The sequence below is a fragment of the Heliangelus exortis genome, chromosome 1, assembly GCF_036169615.1.
Source record: "Heliangelus exortis chromosome 1, bHelExo1.hap1, whole genome shotgun sequence".
NCBI lineage: Eukaryota > Metazoa > Chordata > Aves > Apodiformes > Trochilidae > Heliangelus > Heliangelus exortis.
In genome coordinates, this window is record NC_092422.1 from 97999122 (window position 1) to 98020432 (window position 21311).

The following is a 21311-nucleotide window of genomic DNA, read 5'->3' on the forward strand; positions in this document are numbered from 1 at the left end:
TTAGCTAAAACATAATCTTCTCTAAGTTGAAAGCTTACATATGCATTAACATGTTGAAACATTCATCTGCCTTATTTTGTCATCTGTGGCCTTTTATGCATTTCCAATTTTGCATTTATTCAGATTTTAAAGCCACAAAGCAGAGACCATATCTAAATTTTGGACAGCAAGCAGACAGAAATCTTAAAGAACGAATACATTTTTACTGCTCTAAAAATACAAAGCAAAAAATGGAACTCTGCCCATGTCATTAAGTGTATTATTTGGAATACTTTTTCCCTGCTAATATAACAAATCAGACTTATGTTCTCACTTCACTTGATAAACAATTTTGCTGTTTTACTGTATACAGAGCCAGTTTTCACTAGAATAGATTGGATATTAAGGGGTTAATTAAATCCTATTAAAGGGTTAACATTTTATTCATGCCAATAATGTAAATCAAAGAAAATGCAAAAGGCTATGGAATGTATGCCATTACCTGCACACATTACCCTATGTTTCTTCCAATAACATGAAGAATTTTAAATTTACTAGTTGTCAATATTTGAAGTGCTAAGGGTTCAAACTAAAAGTACTACTAAAAACTCCACATAGGCTTAATAGTGATTTTACACTCCTGCACACCTCAGATCAAGTATTAGTGTCCAGAAAAGCTCCAAATTGCAAAAATGCAAGCAACTTCACTGGCAACTAGGTCTACTTCTCTCCAACTTTCAAGTCTTTTACACTCTTCAACACTACTTTGGGATAATCACTTCACCCTCCTCTTTACGGCTTTCCCCACTTTTTTTCTATTTGTTGATCTATTTCTTACCCTTTGGTTCATATCATTGAACCCCCTTTTTTCCACAACAAATGTCCATTATGTTGCAACATAAAGCAAATTTATGTTGTCACTGCTGTGGCTGTATGTTCCTTTCAACCCAGTATCTCCTTATAAACTTGTACTTAGGCTGCCTCTTACTCATGCATGTCTTGGTCACATAAATGGCAAATCCTCTTTTCAGAACAGACATTAATGTTAGGCTTTAAATATGGTCATCAGGCTTATATTTGAGGCTATGCATACACTAAAAGTCAGCAAGCATAATACAACCAGAATCTTCTTATAATGCTTAAACTAAAAGGAAAATGACTGCTATGCATATAAAAAAATTAAACACTTTTTACTTCCAATGTAGAAAATACATAATTGTAATAAGACCACAGAGAATTTTAAATAAATTTAAATAAATAAATTTCTCTTAAGCACATACTATCTCTGTGTATTGTCTTCCACCTTTTAGAGAAAAAAAGCTTAGGAAAGTAAGTGTCACATAAAACATATTCCTGATACTGCCTTTTCCCATACACCAAGAATCTGGCACAATCCAACGCCTTCCTGAAAATCCTCTCATTCTTTAGAAAATTACATGTAAGGGAGAGTGAAAGGAAGAGAGGAAAACAGCTTCAAATCTAAGGCTTCAGCAGGCTCCAGTTCAAGCTTTGTGAAAGTACAGGAAGAGGAGTTTTTTTCTCTCTCTCTCTCTGAAATGAAAGACCTACAGACAGAACACTATCTCATGGCTGAACCTTAGCAGAACAACTCTGATTGCACAGTAGGATCTGCCAGGAAAAAGTTTAGCATTTTCAAATACACAGACTGATTCAATACTACATCTTAAAAGCTTTGGAAAGTATCTGAAAAAGGACATTTTTATTTATAAACAGTCAATCAATCAACATTCCAAACTGCTGAAAACAAAGGTATAAAGTACAATTTCAAGTTGTTGTGTTTTTCTTATCTACAGGCTGAGGTGTAAAATAGAAGAATATGGAAAATGGCTTTCATACTGTTTGATCTAGAACATCAAATTGACTTAACTTTAGCAGTCTTGGGTGAAGTCAACATTTTAAACAAACAGCTCACCATGGTATTATAAGACTGCATTTAGAGACCATTCACTTGTTTATAGCAACAAATCCAGAACATCACTGCAATTCAGAACTCAAATAAGTATGATATGAGATGTGTTCAGAAGAATTCACTTTATACTTGTGTCTTGGCACATACTGAAAAATGCCAACCAACCACTCCTCTGTTACATGTTCAAAGCAAGGAAAAAAAATCTGTTAGGAGATAAAATAACAGCCAGCATTTCCTTACACGGTCACAGTTTTCAACTTATTGCCTAAAGCACAACAACATGAAATACATTCGTGGTATAACATTACATAATAGACCTAAAAATGCAATAGTTTTATGCTCTTCCAAACCTAGGAAGTACACATGGATTCAGGATAATTGATGAGTTGTGAACCTTATTTTTTTAAGTGAATTAACAACTATTGAGTGAAAGCTAAAGCCATCATCAGTTAAAGCTTTTCAACCCCTCACAACATTGAATTATATTATATACCACTAAATAAAAGGGAAGAATTTCAAAAAAATCACACAAGCAACCTGAAAGAACTGGAGATCATAGAGAACAAAAAACAGAAAAACGAATATCCTGTCAGCAAATACCATAGGACAACTGAACTTGGAAAGCACAGGTCAATCTTTACAGGGGAACAGAGAGACTGATGGAGGGAGGTAAAGCAAGAAACTGTATCTCCAGCTTCATTATACCTCTGCCCACAGAACTCCACAGAACAGTTAAATCCTATTTTCATCCTGACCTCTGCACCCCAGATAGTTTACCTATAAAACAGTGGAAGGAAAAGGCAACATCAATGACCATTTTAATTCAAACAGCAATTGTGGACTGAATGTTCTTCACCGTTCAACCTTCTATTGCATGCTCAGAGAAGCATGGGAGTTGCATACAATATACATATATGTAACTCTTACTACCTAATCCTAGGCTTTCTGGGATAATGCACTGCCACATCACCCATCACAATCCTTTCCATTCAATATGACAAATAGGAAAAATCAAAAAATGCAGAAGTTGGATATTGGTGTTTCAAAGATAGTAAAAAAAACAGCTGAGCCACTATCTGGAAAGAAAATACTTGCATGATTCTCACCCACACTGGCTTACTTCTTGACAGAAATGAAAACTTAGTACCAATGAGATCCTAACCCCAAAGACACTGACATCAGGAAAGCAGGAAAGATACTTCTAAACACAATGAAACAGAGTAAAATGCCAGAAGTGGTGTTAGGAACCCTGAAAATAAAAGTTAAAAATAAGCCATGGAGATCCATGTTTTTAAGATGGTAACTTGTTAATTCTTTGTTCTGTGAGCTATGAACTTCTGGGGAAGAAAGAAACCCCAAAAAAGTATCTCATTTTTTAATAACTAAGCAGACTCTGACAGACTGATGGAGAAAAGAGCACGGAGAGGCCAAAGCTCACGTGTTTTGTTGGGACAACTCATTTGGTAAATGGGGGAAGTTTCAACATGGACAGGTCCTCAGTAGGTCATGAGACACAGGAAAACGCTGCACCTCATACTTTAGATACAGAACTGGGGGTGAAAGGAGAAACGAGCAGCATTTACAATACAATTTTCATGTGATTCCCCCTTTACTTACTTCCCTCCATCAGAAACTTGTCTTCGGGCACTAAGTGGATGACCAACTACACGGAACCTGGTGTGACACCTTTCCAAAGGGTAAGCATGGCCAGCCAGGGCATTACTTCTCCCACATGACTAAAAACTCTATTTAGAACTCCAAAAGGTAGCCTAGTGTCATGTCTTAAAGCAAAACACCTGGGAGACAATTTAGAGGCAGCAAGGCTACAGACATGATTCCAGTAGTGCATCTGTGTCCTGTGAGTTACTGCCTCTTACGTCCTACAAAGACTTAACTTGGGCTCAGCATGACACAAAGGAGCCACTTCACAACTTCAATAAATGTATTACTTAAGCCATTTGCAGAATATAAACTCTTAAAAGCAAGGAAAATTTTGAAGTTATCTTTTTACAAAGGAATCACTGAAATCTACTGCAAAAAAGGAAGAAGGTGTAGGACAATGTTTTGCTCCTTAGAGGACTTTGTATCTTACATGCTATTACAAGAACAGATATATACAGTTACAATAACAAGAATAGTAAAAAAAACCCAACAATACCAAAACACACAAAAAACCTCTTAGAAATCTTCTAACATCTCAAGATTTAGGTATTCTTTGACAGAAGTTAATATAACAAAACAGTAGCAAAAGCTACAAGCATGCTTTAGCACAGTTTTGTTTTGACATATTTATCTTGGCACTCTGTTTTAAATTCAAGTTCTTACCAAGTCAAAAGTCTTCAACAGCAGGACAGATTTTTAAAGTTATGCTGTGGAAAAAATGTTACTATTTGGTTCTAACAACTGTTGAAAGATCCAAAATAAAGTTCTACTATCTAAAGAGAGACTCCCTACATGTCCATGTTTCTCCAATGCACCTGTAAGTACAGATTAAAAAGCAGTATTTCTAGCAATGTTTGAAATTTGCTAGGATCTGCTGTCACTCACTGCAAGCTTTAGAAATTTCATTTTCTCTATATAAATACAACAGACCATTAAAAATTGTACTTTATTAAGTCAGCTCCTTGGCAGCTATGAAAAAACAACACACATTGCATGAGAAAACTGTCAGAATGTCAAAAGCTTTTCTTCTTAACAAGCACTCCTTAAATAGGATGAAGATCTTTCTTTGCAATTTAGTTTTAGATTATATTACACAATATATCATTGTGACTGACAATAGTTAACATTTAAATATTGTTGATCTATATAATGTGTCAGGTGTCAAATGACTCCTAAAGCAAGCTTGAAAATTCTTCTGCAGTCAATGCAACTCAAGGCATCAATCTGCCCTGTGGATAAATAAATATGGTATTAGCTAATGCTCTAAATTAACATGCATTAGGTTTCCTGGGCTGGTTGTTTGAAACATAAGTGTTCCTGGCTGACAGACAGTATTAATAACCTAATTTTTCAACCAACTGAAGCTATAAATCTTTCAATGGTTTACTTGAATTACTTTCTACAGACCTAAATACACAAGTTTTTCTTTTAGGAGCAAATCAATTTTGAAGGCCACAGATTTTCACATAACATGGCTGATGATCATAACAACTAGTTAACCCCTTTATAAACTGTTTTCAAGATAGAAAGTTGCATATTGGGTATAAATAAAAAGAGATCATAAGTCTAGCACAGGTTTTTTAATTCCCTAGCCTCTGCTTTTGTCTCAGTGGTTAGGAAATTAAAATTCATGTTTCCTTGAAAACATTTACTTAAACATTTGCAATTTTCTGTGTTTAAATACTTATTTTACAGAAATGCTCATGCATACACATACACACACACACACACACACAAAATTTAAATATTAGTCATCTTGAGATTCAGGACTACTACATAACGTAAAATTTGATTAGACACCAGAGAAGATAAAACACCATTTATATTAGCTCCACAAAGAGCTTTATGGAAATAAGATGTTTCTCTATATTAGCACTAAGACAATGATCGTGGTATTGGGAAAATGACTATATATGTGGAGGAATAAGAAAAAGAGGAAAAAGGGAAACCCTCCAAAATCTCAATAAAACAGGATATTCAACCCCCTGATAAATTACCAGATGCTGAAAGGAAAGAGGAGGGACCAGCCTCCTTTCCCATCCTGACTCACAAACTCTCACTTTAAACTATCATCTTGTCCTACACAAGTACTACATACATTTGAGCTGCTGCTCAAGGAAATGCAATGTCCTTCCTTGCCATTCCTAATTGTATTTCCTGAAGATTCTGTATGTGTCCATCATAACACCTGAAATTCATAGCCCACCCATACCTTGACAACTTTCATGGTCCTCCAACTAAAATGCTACCACAGCTAGAAAACATCTGGAGAAGGGCATCAAGGCAAATCAGAAGTTAGAACAGATCCTATATAGCCAACAACTCAGCAGTCAACTTGAAAAAAAGAGGCCACTGGCCTGTTGAGAGAGAGTATGACAGTAGTCCACAGAAGTGTCATAGCTATCAATTGTTTACTGGGAGGCCACCAGAAAAAGTAGAGGGGAGTCTGGTTCAAAAAACCATACAAAAACACAGCTGTTCTTCATGGAATGGAAAGCTCAACTATGGAACTCCTATCCAAAGGACACTACAGGTTCAAGGGCAACAATTACATAAAAGAGACAGCCACCAGGGATTACTAACTAAAGAAACCAGAAAAAAAATCAAGAAAATCCCCCAAGATGAAAGCAGCCAGAGGCTTGGAAGTGTTTTAACAGAGTGGTATCATGGGTACTGTTTTACTCCTCTATAAGCAGCCATTTGAAGAAACTGCTAGGCAGACCATTGATCTAAATGGACTCAGCCTGAAGTGCAACAGCCATCACTGTGAAAGTAACAATATTAGTTCATGTGATGGGATTCAGCTAGACAGTAATTTGCTGAAAATGGGTATTAAATATTTTATTTGCTTCCTCACAAAATGTCAGACTATGAAAAGTTACAGTATATGGAGTTAGCTTCTTGTAGACTAAAATTAAACTTGCTCATTTCAAATTCCAGTTTTACCCAATTTCTCTGTGGGTCTGGATGCTTATGAAATCATAAAGATTATTTACAGAAACACAGATGTAGCAATCACCTCTAAAAAAAACACTTGAGAGATACATCAAGTTTATAAACAATGAATTATTGATATTAAGAACATGAGATTTTACTAGACAAGTTGCAGTATCAATACTCATTTCCCAATTTACCTTATCTTAAAACAGATTTTATTTTATCCATATATACACTAAAAAACAGACTAAGAGCACGTATCTTTGCTGTATTGGATAAAACAACCCAAAAGGGACACAAATGTATCCATGCAATACCTTCACTTCCCTCCTCGTTTTCTTCTTTATCAGTTATCCCTTCTTTTACCCTACTCAGCTATTTCCCTGTAGCTATTCTAGTAAGCACTCCATGAGTGAAGGTGTAATTTCCTCTATCTACCTCCATTGCTAACCACCTCCTTGCACTCATCTGCATGAGTTCTTTTAAAATACAAAAAGTCTGTTTCTTATCTGTAATCCAATTTTAAATGATTTCAGGAATCCATAATTGGCATTGATGTCAGCATGAGCTGCAGACACATTCTGAAACATTTTGAAGCTTCATTTGATCATGCTACAGTACTTTCTATGCTTAGACTTACAAATAAACACATTTAAAAATGCCGTAAGTAATGTTCAAAAGGGTCTCATGCAGTGGCCTAAACTTCTTAGTAAAACAAGTTATCTTAAGCTATCCACTTAAAATGTCATCTTTAAATACAATGAAGAATATACACAGCTAAGTCAAAGAGGGTCCTTACCTGAATGACAGCACTAAACCAGCATGTATTGCCAACATTCTTTAATCCTACTGGACAGTTGTCTTGCCGCTTTCGATCGTAAGGGTTTGGAGAATCACTCCATACCTCTGGATGTGTCCTCTTTAAACTTGCTTTATTTTCTGCAATACTGGCTTCTAGAACTCTTTGGAAACAGAAGGGAGGGGAAAATGTGAGAAAAACCAAAAAAAAAAACCAAAAACACATAGTAAACCAGTTTTAATTACTAATACAGACATCTATATTGCATCATTTGTTATCTTATTGTTTATGAGCTTGGTTATGTCTTCAAAAGTAAGATACTATCCTACTTTTAGATGTGTTACAGTATTTTCACCACTTTTTGGAAAACTATCAGTGAGCGAGTGAATTTCCTGTGAGAAGCTCTACAAGGGCCATGTCTGCAAGTCAATTATTTAAGAACTAGATTCTAACAGGATAAACAACAAGAAATTTTAGGCAGCACTATTAGTGTAGTGCTTTCATTTACAATTGCTTTTATTCACATGCAAAGCACAAAGCCACCAGTATTTAATCTACTAACAGAAAAGCAATGCTGGCTAGGCAACTTTCAAAAACAGAAGATGTTTTTTAGTTTCCATTTTCGCAACATCCGAAACTATTTATTGCTTTACTTATTAAGTAACTGCTTTATGAGCTACTTTATGAAAGACACCTCCCAACAATTTTTCAAATGCTAGCCCACAGGTTAAATGTGCATTTCAATGAACACACTCTTTTGGAGGAAACTGTTTCTATGAGATTTATTTTGCATGCCCATGTTTCACATGATAGCAAGACGTGATGTGAGCTGTGCTCCCAAACTCAAGCTTCGCTCTACACGTTATTTCTGTGTCTGCACATGTCCTTAGCCTGGTGACAAAGAACACCTTAAAGGTAATTTGTGCTAACCATATTATAAATTAAAAAGTTGAGATACATACACTCAGGTCATATAAGAACAGTTCTAACTAATAAGCAAAGTTGCCTGGTGTATGCACTACTGACACAGTTACTACCCCCAGCCATCTCCTCTGATGATCTCAGGAGCACTTCAGCTGTGTGACAAGCACTGAAGCAGACTGTGCAGGCTGAAGGGTTGTCCCCTTTGGTTCTAGACCCACTAAACATCAAAGAAACAGAAGTTCAGGCTGGTCTGTAAATAGAGTTCCTAAAGGACAAAGTTGGAACATTCTAGGGAAAAAAAAAAAAAGCAAGAAACAAACAAAGAAACAAGAGGGGAGGAGGGGGAGAGAAAGGACCACAAAACATAATCCCTCACTTTTCTAACTGTAAATTTTTGTTTCAAGATATGCTCTTGTCAAAGTAAGAAAAGGTATCTCAGAAGATATAAAAGAACTGCAAAGTATTATATGAACTTCTGTAACTGATCTGGGGGACATAATAATTCGCTATTGCTACTTAATTTGAAAAAAACAGAAGCATTCAGAATTTGAGAGACCATTTGGTATTTATACTACTTTTGTATCAATAAAAATCTCAGAAAGAACCTAAAACTTTCCATTTCCTAAGGACTTACCGATTTCTGACATTTAAATTTTGACAGATAACCTTCTAAACAGCACTGAAATGACAGGCAGTCTTAGATCCTCTAAGACTTTCTACTCTGACATCTCTTCAAACAATACATGGGCATGGAACCAAACTCTTCAGGAGTAAAAGATTCTTGAGAGCAACAATGATAATGTTATCTCCTAAACAATCCCCCAAATGTAATGAAACAGTCAAATTAATTTCCCTTATCACTGATGCAATACTTCAAAAGTGTTAGATCACCAATGTCTCTCTGCTTTGAGAACAGAAATTATTTAATTGGGACATCAATACTTAATTCTAAACAGAAGCCTAAACATATTTTTATATAAAGCATTTGTTCTAAACATAATTCAAATAATTTTTCATACAGGCAGAATTATTTAAACTCTTGTTTCAAATAAACTGAAGGGACCTTTTAAACTGGCACAAAGACTCTAACAGACTGCAACAAATTCAGAACGATATTATCACAGGTCTCCAACACCTAGTCCAAAACACTTTTGTTTCAGGGAAATAATAAAACTCATATATATATATATATATATATATTTTTTTTTTTTTTTTCTCTTGAATTGAAACAATTCTCTGACCCCATTTATCATCTTAATTACCTACTAAAACATATTCCTTGCATTTGTTTGGTTTTTTTTTTTTCTTTAATGGGTGAGGGATTTACTGACCTCTAGCTCCACTTCAAATCTGTTTGCATGTCTTAATAAAGTATATGATTCTCAAAACTTGGAATATTTTTCCTTAATTTTATCTGTCCTCAGAGACACATGCAAAAGCTGTACACTCTTATGTGCCAAATTAATTTTCAACCATAATGCTAGCTGTGATCTAAACTGAAATAAAAGTGAGCACATTAATTAGGAACCTAATGATCAGTTCAAAAGCGACAAACAAATGTATTTACCAGCATAATGAGTATACCTCTTGTACTATAATATTCACTGCATTCTATTCATACTGTCCTGATCTGAGAAGACTACCTTGGCAAAATCTTACCCACACACTGCTCCCAACAAAACATGCATCCTTCCAGAAAGTTATTACAAGGCTTTAGCAATTCTGATTATGCAGCTGAAACACCCTCTTGCAATCCCCAGAGACCACAGCAGCAGAGCCATAAGCTACGTGCAGGGTATGGCATGTCTCTAGCCTCATGGGACCAAAGACTTCCCCACCTCCAAGTGCTGGCATCTTGTTTGGAAGGAAACTCTAGAATGAGGTTAGTTAATGCCAGGCTTGCCACAGGAATTAAAAGCAGTGTTTTATTTCTCTCCATAACAAGCTGGGCATAGCCAAGAAGCTTTACAGAGATGCTCGCATGGGGCTGGCCAAACAACACAGTAAGCCTCAGGCAAAGTGATCCCCAGCAGAGAAGTTCAGCCAAACCATTTTGAGGAAGCCCACTAAACATGCTGCAGAAAAGCCCACTCCAGCAGGACACTCAGCTGAAAGAACAAGAATAGGACTTCATACTGTGACTGTCTTTTAGCTGGACATTGAGCAACCAAGCAGTTATCCCAGTCCTACAGCTCTTCCCAGTTACACCTTTGCCCTGTACACACAATGCTTAACCACACTACAGCAGACCCAGCAGTTTCAACCACCACAATAAAATTTAAGAAGAAAAAAAAAAAAAAGAAAGAAAGAAAAGAAAGAAAGAGAGAGAAAAAAAAGCAGCACTGGGTTGTGGACATCTTCATGCACTTAGGGCTCTCCTTTTCAAATGGGTACTACCCTAGGCTCAACAGATATTCTCTTTTCTTTCAAGTCATATCTTAAGAGCTTGCCCAGTAAATCTCTACCAGACAGCTTCCTTCAATCCATGAGAGTTCAAACAGGCAGAACTTCTTCATATTAGGAAACACAACAATCAGGCACGATTCCATGAGAGATTTAGAGAGGGAGTAGTAAAAAAATTTTAAATGTGCCATGTACAAGATTTTCAGGTTGGACACTTGGATATTTCGGCTGCGCTTCTCTCAACACCTACATAGTAATCACATCTGTCCCTAAGTAGCATAAGGCATTAGATTTAGAAAGACAAATTCCATGTGCATTAGGACTTTATTAAACAAGTAAAAAAATGCCATTTATGCTCCCTTGGATACCTTAATAGAATCAGTGCAAATCAGGTTCCAAACCACTATGAATACCTTTGAAAAAAAAAAAAAATCTTTCACAACAAAGACTAAATATGCACACATCCTACATTTATAAAAATGAAATACTTCCATAATTTAATTTGCTTATTATTCACTTCCTACTTAATTTCTGCTTCTTGTTTAACTTTGAAAAACCAAAGTAAATGTCTGCAGCTTTACTTGTTTACAACCAGTGTTCTACTTTTTGTTTTCAGTTCTGTACCAATACCGTGCTTTCTACTGGAATGCCAACATTCTTCTGTGGGGTGTTAACTACAAAGCGATTTGTAAAATTAAAAAAACCAAAAAATAACACAACCAAACAAAACAATGACAAAAAGAAGTCATAAGCCTTGTCCTTGAGGAAACTGATTTAACATTAGAGATCAAGAATTCTGAACCTTCTTTATTGGTACAACTTGGGACAAAATTTGCCATCAACTCAGGGTGCATCTCAGTAGGTAACTGAGTTGATAAAATACCTCAGCGGTGCCACAGTGCCCAAGATCCTCACCACTCTCTGCCTCCATTCACAAGCAAACTATGATTTCTCTTTCCTATGCCATGATACACTCTGGATCCCTTAGTAAATATTTTTTAAAAGCTTTAGGAGATGAATTTGGGCAAACACCATAAAGAGTATTACCAGCAAGTAGAGATGATATGGTACAGTATGCAGGCCCTATCCCTTTTGGTAGCAATAAGCTCTTAATCTGGCACATGCTGTCATGTATAATCTTGCCATCAAATACTTATCTCTTATCAAAAGACCAACACTTCTCTGTATATAACTGAAAAGATTGTATACATCTCAGTACATATAGGGGGAAAAAATGGCCTACTTTGTTATTTTAGTTACAGGATGAGAAGATAATAAGGGCTTTTTAGTCTGAGAAGTGAAAAAAAAAAAAAAAAAAGTCTACAGGAAAAAAACCTTCACATCTCCCAAGCAGTGAGCACAGCAGAAGCAGTCAAAGCTTGGGGAAGAAAAAACAGGGAAAAAGATTTCCATATTGAGAAACAGATCCATTGTTCTTAATGCCTGCCTAAATCACAACTCTAGAATTATGACAATTCTGTCCTTCAAGAAGGAATATGCAGGAGAGCTAAACTTCTGAATCAGAACTGTACGTAACTTCCACCATAATAATTTATACAGGCAAATACTGAAGTCTTAGAAAAAAAATACCTGAAAATCTTCTTCCAATTATTAATGAAAATATAAAACCCTCTCATCCCAGCTCTCATAAAACATGTTATCTTAAACTCATACAACAAGATAGTTTTTATCACAAATGGTGGAACGGAGGGATATGCTTATGCTCAGTTAGTACGTTTGTTTTTCAAAAAGAAAAAGAAAATTACTGTGAATAAAATAACAGTCTCCATATCTTCAGAGGTGGATTTTTCTGATAAGCCATTTAGTCTGCTAAATACCGTGACTGAAGAAAAGAATTACTGTGGTGAATATCCCCAGTCTTAAAAAAAAAATTATACAATTAGTCTTTTATAAGGAGGCAGTAGTTAACCTTCTAACAGATGGATAAAATCATTGCCATTTCCCCTAGAATAAGGCCAGCCACAGATAAAAAAACCAACATCCCTCCCACACAACCCAACACCCAGGCATAGCTCAACTCCAAAATATTTCAGAATTTTATCTCTATTTACACACAAACACACACTGTACAAAAATTTAATGTAAAAATCTGATCAAAGTTAACTTATGGATTTTTATTTAACTCAAGATTTGAAAGTTCATACAACTTTAAATGACAAAGTAAACTCAAACCTTATAAATCCTATATGTTAAATAGCATTACTAGTCTCATATCTCAGCCTTAGCACAGAGGCAAGAAATCATTATTGTAAAATGAACACCGCAAAAGAATAGGACAGATTTTATTAGCTTCTTAATTATATTTCATTTGCATTCTTTTTTATGTGATATGACAGATTTTTAGTTTTTGGTCCTATTTAAATATGACCATATATACTCTATCTCCAACTACTTCCTCAATATTTAGACAAATACATCAACATGAAAGATACTATTAAATTCTAGCCCACAAATATAGACTATTTTCCAGTATATATATATACATACAATACATTAAAGCAACATCCTGAAGCCAGGCATATCAGTAGCACAAATCAAAGTAAACAAGTTATTATTTGTTAAGTTAAAAGTTAAAGAAAGCAATACACGCCAATTGCCAACTCTTTAATTTCTGCTTTATATAAGTTGTTTGTTTACCTGCTAATGGCTTGTTCCTCATCTGTTATTCCAGTCTCCCTGAATGCCCTGTTTGATTCCTCCAAACTCAAGGCAATTGCCCTCTGAAGATCATCTTTATCATCTCCAGTGAGATCAATCACATCTGAAAAGCAAAACTATCTTTCTCAAAATTAAAAGTGAAACAGAATGAAAGGTAAGTCTTACTGTAGAGGAGAGAGAGCCCACGGGGATTGCAGAGCACCATTCCAGTCCATTCCTCCTGTGCCCTGCACTCTTCTCACCACTAACCCAGCTAATGGCTCCCTTCCACCTCCAAGCCAGATAAAGTCCTCAGCAGCTTGCTCTTTCTAAGGCATGATGGGCAATAGCCTTTCTTCCTCCTAATGAACTCAAGTTTCACAAAGCTATGGGACAAATTTAAGAATCCAGAGTTTCTGAAAGCCCTCTTAAAGCAATATCCTTAAATGTATTACTTTAGCTACTGCCATTATCTGCTTCCAGGGAACACATGATGAAGAAAACCTCTTAAAAACAGTAATTTAACTGAGCATAGTCTTCTTTCCCTCCTCAGGGAGTTATGTGTGCTGAGTTCTCCCAATACAGCCCAAAATTCTGCAAATAATTCTGCTCACTGGTGAGCCAAATATTTTCACATGGGAGACTTCCTCACTTAACCTCATGCTTTTCTATCCTGCCTGTGTGTTTCTTTTCCCAATGTATCTTAATCCAATTTCTGTCTGCTGGAGATATCCCATCTCAACAGGAGAATCAAGAAAAAAGACACAGAAGTCAAAATAAGAATCCATACTTGGAAGTACAAAGAATGCTGGATTGGCTACTGACTGGATAATGAAGATGAAAACAACCCTTCTCCTGCCTTCCTCTCCAGCTTCCATTATCTAAAGCATCAGATACTAACATACCCCACAAACCTACCTGTATCTTAGGGGTAGCACTCTCCCTTCTTGAGTAAGGAAGGATTTCACTACCTACATCACACTGTGACACCCATCAACATCACACCAGGCACAGTCACACATTCAGAGCTGCCAGAGCCAAAAGGAATATCCATCAACTGCACAAACAGAACCTTCAGAAAAGCCAAGCTGGTTGCTTACCATGATTTGAAAGACCAAGTCTCATTTTGCAAGTCAGAAAGACAAAAAGAGGAAGGAAGAAGTGCAAGTGCAATATTAAAGACACACATGTCAGGCACAGGCTGGTTTTACTCTACTACCTCCAAGGCCAAAGTTAACCCAAAGAGCTATGAAAGAGACTACACTCCAGCCTAAAGTTTGGACATTATAAGCAGAAAGACTGGGAGAAAGAGATAGAAAGTCAAAACTGATGACTGCTAAAAGAGAGATGAGCAGCTTGTCTGCGTTTCTCCTCCACAGGTCAGCTCAATTACTCATATCCAGGGAGATTCTTTCTTTTCTCCTGGATGGGCTAAACTTGCTCCAGAGACAGCTGCCCCTGGTTCCCTGGGCTTACTTGTTTGTGACATTTCTTAGTGGTTTGAAAAAGGATACAAAAATCATTGCCATAGCTGTGTACGAACAGAGAATGGGATGACTTCTCTCCAAAGAAAGCTGAAACTGAAGTTGTAAAAAACTTCTCTGTTAACGCCAGTATCTTAAAACCTGGTTTGCAACTTAGCCCTTTCTTCCCCCAAATAAAGATGGCAGAACTGCCATTTTATTCAGTGAGCCTTGAAAGGAAGCAAAGTACCTGCAAAGTAACCTGGAAAACCCGTCATGATTTGGAAGTATGGAAATATGCTATTACCACAGCAGCAGCACTTTATAATTTTGTTCTTATGACTTTCATAGTCAGCTCAGACCTTCCAGTATATCAGGATACTTCACCTCAGATGCCCGAAATTCTCCTTATGAAGCACTAATGCAATTACAAGAACCACCAGCAGTCATCTCACCCAGAGGGGCTCCAGTATACAAGCCTGCATGTTGAGAACAACATAATTTTGGCTCAAATAGCACCTCAGCCTGGGTCACACACAAGCACGACTCTCTTCTACAGACTGGGAGCAGGAAAAAGGCTAGAAAGGTGTATAGTGACAAAGGCCTGAGACACACTACCTGTTACACTCTAAAATGTGGTGCTTATGTTGGATTTTCTGCCCATTTGCAGTTAGTCACACACAAACACCTCATTTCCAGTGAAGACAAGCTGTTTTTCTCGAAGAAATAACAGTGGTTACAAATAAAGATGGAGCAAGTCTCAACCCAGCAGCCACAGATGTCAGTGAAGTAGGGGATTACCCCCATCACTTACAGATTAGTCTTTTACCTAGTCTCTAGCCAGGTAAGAGTGCTGAAACTCTTACACTACAATAAAGAAGAAAGATTAAGAAGCTCATTTTTACTGAGTAGTATTTTCCAGAAAATAATTCTTAACCTAGCTTAGTTGTGTGGTTAACAAAAGCTTCCAATGTTACTAAAAAATAAACAAAAGAATCAAACTATCTATCAAGCTCAACTCGAAATCACACTTCCATTAAATTATCCCACTTCTTTGCACCTCCCTAGCTCTTTAATCTACAACGCAACCCTATGTGTTCAAAAGTTTATTACCATTCATATTGCCAGTAATTATATCACTTTAATAATAAAATCTTTGACTTCCACTTGCTTTCAGAAAGCAGGTCAATGCAACAGTTTCCTTTGGCATGCAAGAGTTTTGGAGCAGACAAGACAGGTTTTCACATATAAATTATTCCTAATCTGCATGAAAAAAGATAATCCAATGAAGACCTGCTGCCAGATACTACTACCACCCCACAAGAGGTGCTACCAATTTACATCATGGGTGGTTTGCCTAGCATAACTTCTGTCAGAAAAAGACCTTTCTAAATATCAGCTGATCCATGGTAAGGTACTCCATGCAAGCTTTTTACTTTGCAGCAAATGTAAAATAAAAATGTTTTGGATATTTAAATTCAGGTATTTTGGCTCTCTTTGCTGTATTTAGACCTGGTCCAAGGTCTTTTTCAGCATGTCAGCTGACAAAGGAACTCATAAAGCTGCAACAGTTTACATATAATCCAATGATTTAGGATTCAAGACAAAGATGATTTCAATAAAGTCACAACAGAAATGACACAGTCTAAGACTAAACCCTTAAAAAAATATATTGGCTTGTCTGCACAGTTTGCATTCCTGTCAGTTGGTTCTGGACTATACAAATGCACTTACACTACCTGAAATTCATGGAGGGTTATTTCTTGCTCAAAGTTTCTTCCTGTTTTGTAAATTAGTACATGGGGATTTTTTTTAAGTTTTCTTCTTCAAGAAGCTATTTTACAGGTATGACCATTTTGCCTCCTCTTACAATCATTAATAAATCCCACATCAAACTGGTTTTAAAATACTTCACTTCAATTTTATAGTGTTAATGCAAACTATGACTGTTTACATTTGTAACAATTAGCAGTGGAATTTTTTTGTGAAAGTGAACCACCTAGGTTTTCTATCTGACCAACTGATTTCTGGTTTTAATGTTTAAGTTTTAAGGAAAAAAAAAAAAGCTGACTTTTGCCCAAAATATTTATCAGACCCACACGAGGTGAAAGATGCATTTTATAAAGATACTAAGAATAATGCAACTTCTCCAAATTTATATTTACCCAGCTTTAATTTACATGTTGATTTTGTATTACTCCTCTCATTTCAGCCACAGAACGCTTTAGTTCTCACTGGCTCACCCTCATAAATGTAATTCTTACTGCATACCATATAGCCTTAGAAAATGGCAAGCATTCTTAACTAAGCCATGACCACTAAATAAACAAACTGAAAAAATTCTTTATGAATTAAGATTCTGCTCATCAAAACAGTCTGGCTTACTTCATTCATGACATTTGTTCGACTTAAACTAACATGCAAAATTATTCGACTGTTTTACTAAGAAATATAATTTTTGTTTACAACACTGTTGATAGTATTGTAATGTGTGCTCCTGGTATGCAAGATCCAGAGTTTTACATAATTTGTAATTCTACAAAGTAATTTTAAGCTGTGTATTGAAATTTGGGACAAATATACTAATAGTAAATATACTAATAGTAAACACACACACTATATCACCACATCTTTCTTTTCTAAAAAAAACTTCTTAATCTGTTTATTTAGGAAGTTTCTATCATCATAATTTAAATAAGTGGTCCTTACTTGGTAATTGCCTAGGTCATTAACATAATTACTGTATTATTGACTTGTTACTTATACCAGGAGGAAGCAGAGAGTAGGAACTTCAAACTTAAGTAGGCTGGGAAGCAGCATGAGGGACTGGTCTGAAGCAGCAATTGAACCCAGGGACAGGCAATAAACAAACACAGTGATGCAACTGCTGGCATAGGAGAGGGAAAATGAAGGAGCAGTCCTGATGGGTTCACTGGATAGGTGCCAAGCATGGAAATCCAGCAGCAAGACTTCATTTTCAACACACCAACAATATACATTTAAACAAAACAAACAAACAAAAAGTTGAGACTATCGGTTTCATCTGTTACAAGCAGAGCTATGCAAGATCCTACATTGTACAGTCTGTTCTGTAGAACAAATGTTCATGAAACATCAGGAATGGTCTTGGATCCCCACACAAAGATTTAAAGGAATTTAATTGGCTGCATATGACAATTTTAGTTCAAACTGGATGGGGAGTATCTCAGCAGCTCCTTAAGTCAATTGGCCACCACTGCCATGCAGGAACTTCCTCATCTCAGCTGCATTTAAACTGTCCTAGGATAACACATTTGAAGTGAGAATTCTCACACTGACAGAAATGGAAAAGAGAGAGGAAGTAATGAAACAAAGAAACAAGTGAATCTGTAAGATGAAAGGAGGACCTCAAGGTACAAGACTCCTGGTATTTTGAAGCAGGGACCCTGCCATACCAAGCTGGAGACACTCCCAGAGACCTGGATGGAGATGACAGACGTAAGTCCTGTAGTAGAAGGAAATGTCACAAAGACACACAGTGATACCCAAGTTAGATAAGGTGACAGAAGAAAGTATTATCAAAGCCTACTCACAGAAACAACAGAATGCACAACTATAGAATGATGACTGACCAGAAGGATCTAGGAGCTACACCTGATTCACAGTGACGCCACAATTTACATCATCAGAGCATTGAAGAAAATAAAGTGTTATCCAGAGTTATATTTTCAGAGTACTACGTGGACATTTATAGATATTCACATATTTCTCCCAAGAGCTCAACTGAAGCTTTGGTTATTGTTTTGAGTGCCATGGTTCATGAAAACGGTAGGACCATTTGGGAACATCTAGATGAAAGGGAAAAAAATGGCAATAGATATAGGAAATGCATTCAAAGACTTGGAAAGCATTTGGGCTGTTTAGTTTAGATCTGAGAACAGTCTGAAGGGACATAAGGACACAATATCTTCGAGCATGAAACACTTTATCTGACATAGAAGGATTGAAGTATACTATAATCTCACAGGGGACAGCAAAAAAGAACAAAGGACTTAACCTGAAGCAAGAGGGATTTAGGGAAGAAATAATAAGTCTAAATGTACAGGAAGGACGGAAAGCATCCAAATAAGTTTATAGAATAACTTTTCAGAGTCCCTAGAAGAGAAGGTTTTTTTTTTAAAGAATACTATATAAGCATCACTTTGGGAAGTTTTAGATACAGTTAAGTCTTAATCGTTGGAATGGGTAGGCTGAATGACTTTTGCAACTTATGCAAAGGCTCAAACTCTAGCAAAAGGAAGATACAAAAAGCCAGGTCCCCAGAAGCAGTGAAGTCTACAGCCCCCAAGTTGGCTTGTGTGGCATTTTGTAGTTATCAAAGAGTTTGAAATCTTTTGTTTCAGCCACAGAATGTGCAATTGCAAAAACCACTAATTCAGTTTTAGTGACAAAGATTATTGAGTTTTCAAAAGAAGGGAGTAAAAGAATTTGTCTTGATAGCTATTTAATTTGAAGACAACACAACTTCTAAATACAACTTCATTCTGCTGCTTCTTTTAACCCTGGGTTCTGCAAGTTTCTCTAATAAGAAGGAAATTGATATATGCTTTGCAATGGAACTTGTCCTATTATGCAGCCATAGATGAAAATACACTAATTACTTCAAATGAAAAAAAGGATTCTAGAGAAATCAATGAAGTGCAAATATTGGAAAGTACTACTAAACTTCTTTGGTCTTGCTTTAAGTGCAGTGCCTAGGATTCGTGCTACTAAGCAGAACATCCAAGGGATTAAAGTGTTCATTTGTACATTGCAACCCAAATGCTTAAATCACTTTCTGCTCGCTAACAGATTTCAGGAAGGAAAAAAAAATCCAAAAAGATTAACACCACCCTTGCAAAAGGATCAGATTAAGTATTCATCAGATGACATGAAAAAACTACACTTGCAGGTGCTTGCACTTGTCATTTTGAACAGGCAAAAAGGCAAGCATCATGAGTAACACTCATTGTGCATACCAGCCTTTGGTTTTAAAGGTGCAGTAAATTTTATGCAAGCTCATTGATACTTTTTGCAGCTGCTGAAATGTTGCATTTGCTAGTAAGAGAAATCAGGTTTCCTTACACCTGACCGCAGGCACTTTTGGAAGAGCCAGTGCACAATCCAGGCTAATTGCTGATTGTTAAGCTAGACACACACATTTTTATTTTACCCCTTAACTAAGTAACCATTGTAAAGAAATGCAGTCAGTCAAGCTCACAGAATTCCTGTCATAAAGCTTTTTGCAAGGCATACTTTCAAAAGCCTTTGTAAGTGGCTGGAGGCTTTCTGTGGCATGAAAAGTCCTGATACTTATCTGTAACTATTTCTCATCCCCAGTTTGGACGACTTAACCTGGTGGGACACAGAGCTTGGTGACTTGTAGCATCCTAAATTCCAAATGCACAGAGGCAGTTAAGCATAAGGAACAATAAGGGCAAGTTATAATTATCTTCATGTAATTATATCTACGTGGGATAGTAAAAGAGAGTCAAATTTGAAAGGCAAGATACTGTCAAACCATTCAGCATAGTCAGCAAGAACTGCCAATAGTTTTCTTTGCAGAAGGGAGTGTTGACAGCTGGAGCTATCACTGCGGAATGTTTTTCACCTATACCCATCCTTCCACTCTCTTCTCTGAAGTTATCCACAGTCTTTCAAAGATACACTCCCTTACATGAATGACAGTACTTACTCATGGAGGCCCCCAAAACTTATCTATTTTAAATTTACCATATTTTTTTAATTCTTAATCAAAATAACTACAGGCAAGCAGATCACAACTTTCACTTTCTTTCACTGGATCTCTAAGGGGAGAGAGGAGGAGGGGGGGCTCTATGATCAGACAGGTTTACTTTTGCTTTGTTGTGTTTACTTCTTGCCTCCTAAGTTCTTCAGTGTGAAGATGCCCTTTATCATATGCCCTTTCAGTCTAACTAAAACAGCAAAGGCTGTCAAAGGGCTCTTATCTTTATTGCCAGTGAGGACCTGACTTAACGATGTAAAAACTAAAATAAACCACACACAAACCACACACAAACCCCAGAAAACCCACCGCAACTAACATTTTCCACAGTAGTTGACACTTCCTTATTACAGACTTGTAGTGCTATATAATGTAAGGAATCTGGGTCTTGCCTCCAGCCCTTTGGGAAAGGGAAGAGAATCCTGAAATTCAGCTTGGAATGTGTGACCTATTTGGAATGTGATTTACTCTATTCAGTTTGATCACTGGTTGTGGGTGATGCAGACTCTGTAGGCTTGTCTCTCCCATCTCCTACCCCCTTGTCACTGCATATCATCCAGAAGATCTTATAGTACAGACAGTGACAACAAAACTAAGCACTTCTATTAATGGGATTGCTGAGAAATCTAATTAAACACAGACTGCAAGAGAACCCAGGTTACTAGTCCACTGCCATAGCTGACCTTTAGTACTGATGACTATAAATTTAAGCTTGTTGAAATAGTCTCCATTTCCTCAATGTCAATTTTCTGATATTGAAAGGGGAGTTTGTGTATATTGTGTATATTTTCT

General features: G+C 36.5%; 1 protein-coding gene across 5 annotated transcripts in view; it reads right to left on the bottom strand.

Annotated features, from left to right (window-relative positions):
• Positions 1–21311, bottom strand: part of USP25 (ubiquitin specific peptidase 25) — a 90221-nt gene that overhangs the window by 41942 nt on the left and 26968 nt on the right. For 3 of the 5 annotated variants that reach the window (XM_071755344.1, XM_071755337.1, XM_071755374.1), the window contains 2 exons: positions 13293–13416; positions 7308–7470 (listed from right to left, as the gene is read on the bottom strand). In XM_071755344.1, coding sequence (XP_071611445.1) covers positions 7308–7470; positions 13293–13416 — 287 coding nt within the window. The remainder of the gene's footprint in view (positions 1–7307; positions 7471–13292; positions 13417–21311) is intronic. The other 2 variants (XM_071755362.1, XM_071755351.1) reach the window with 1 other exon arrangement.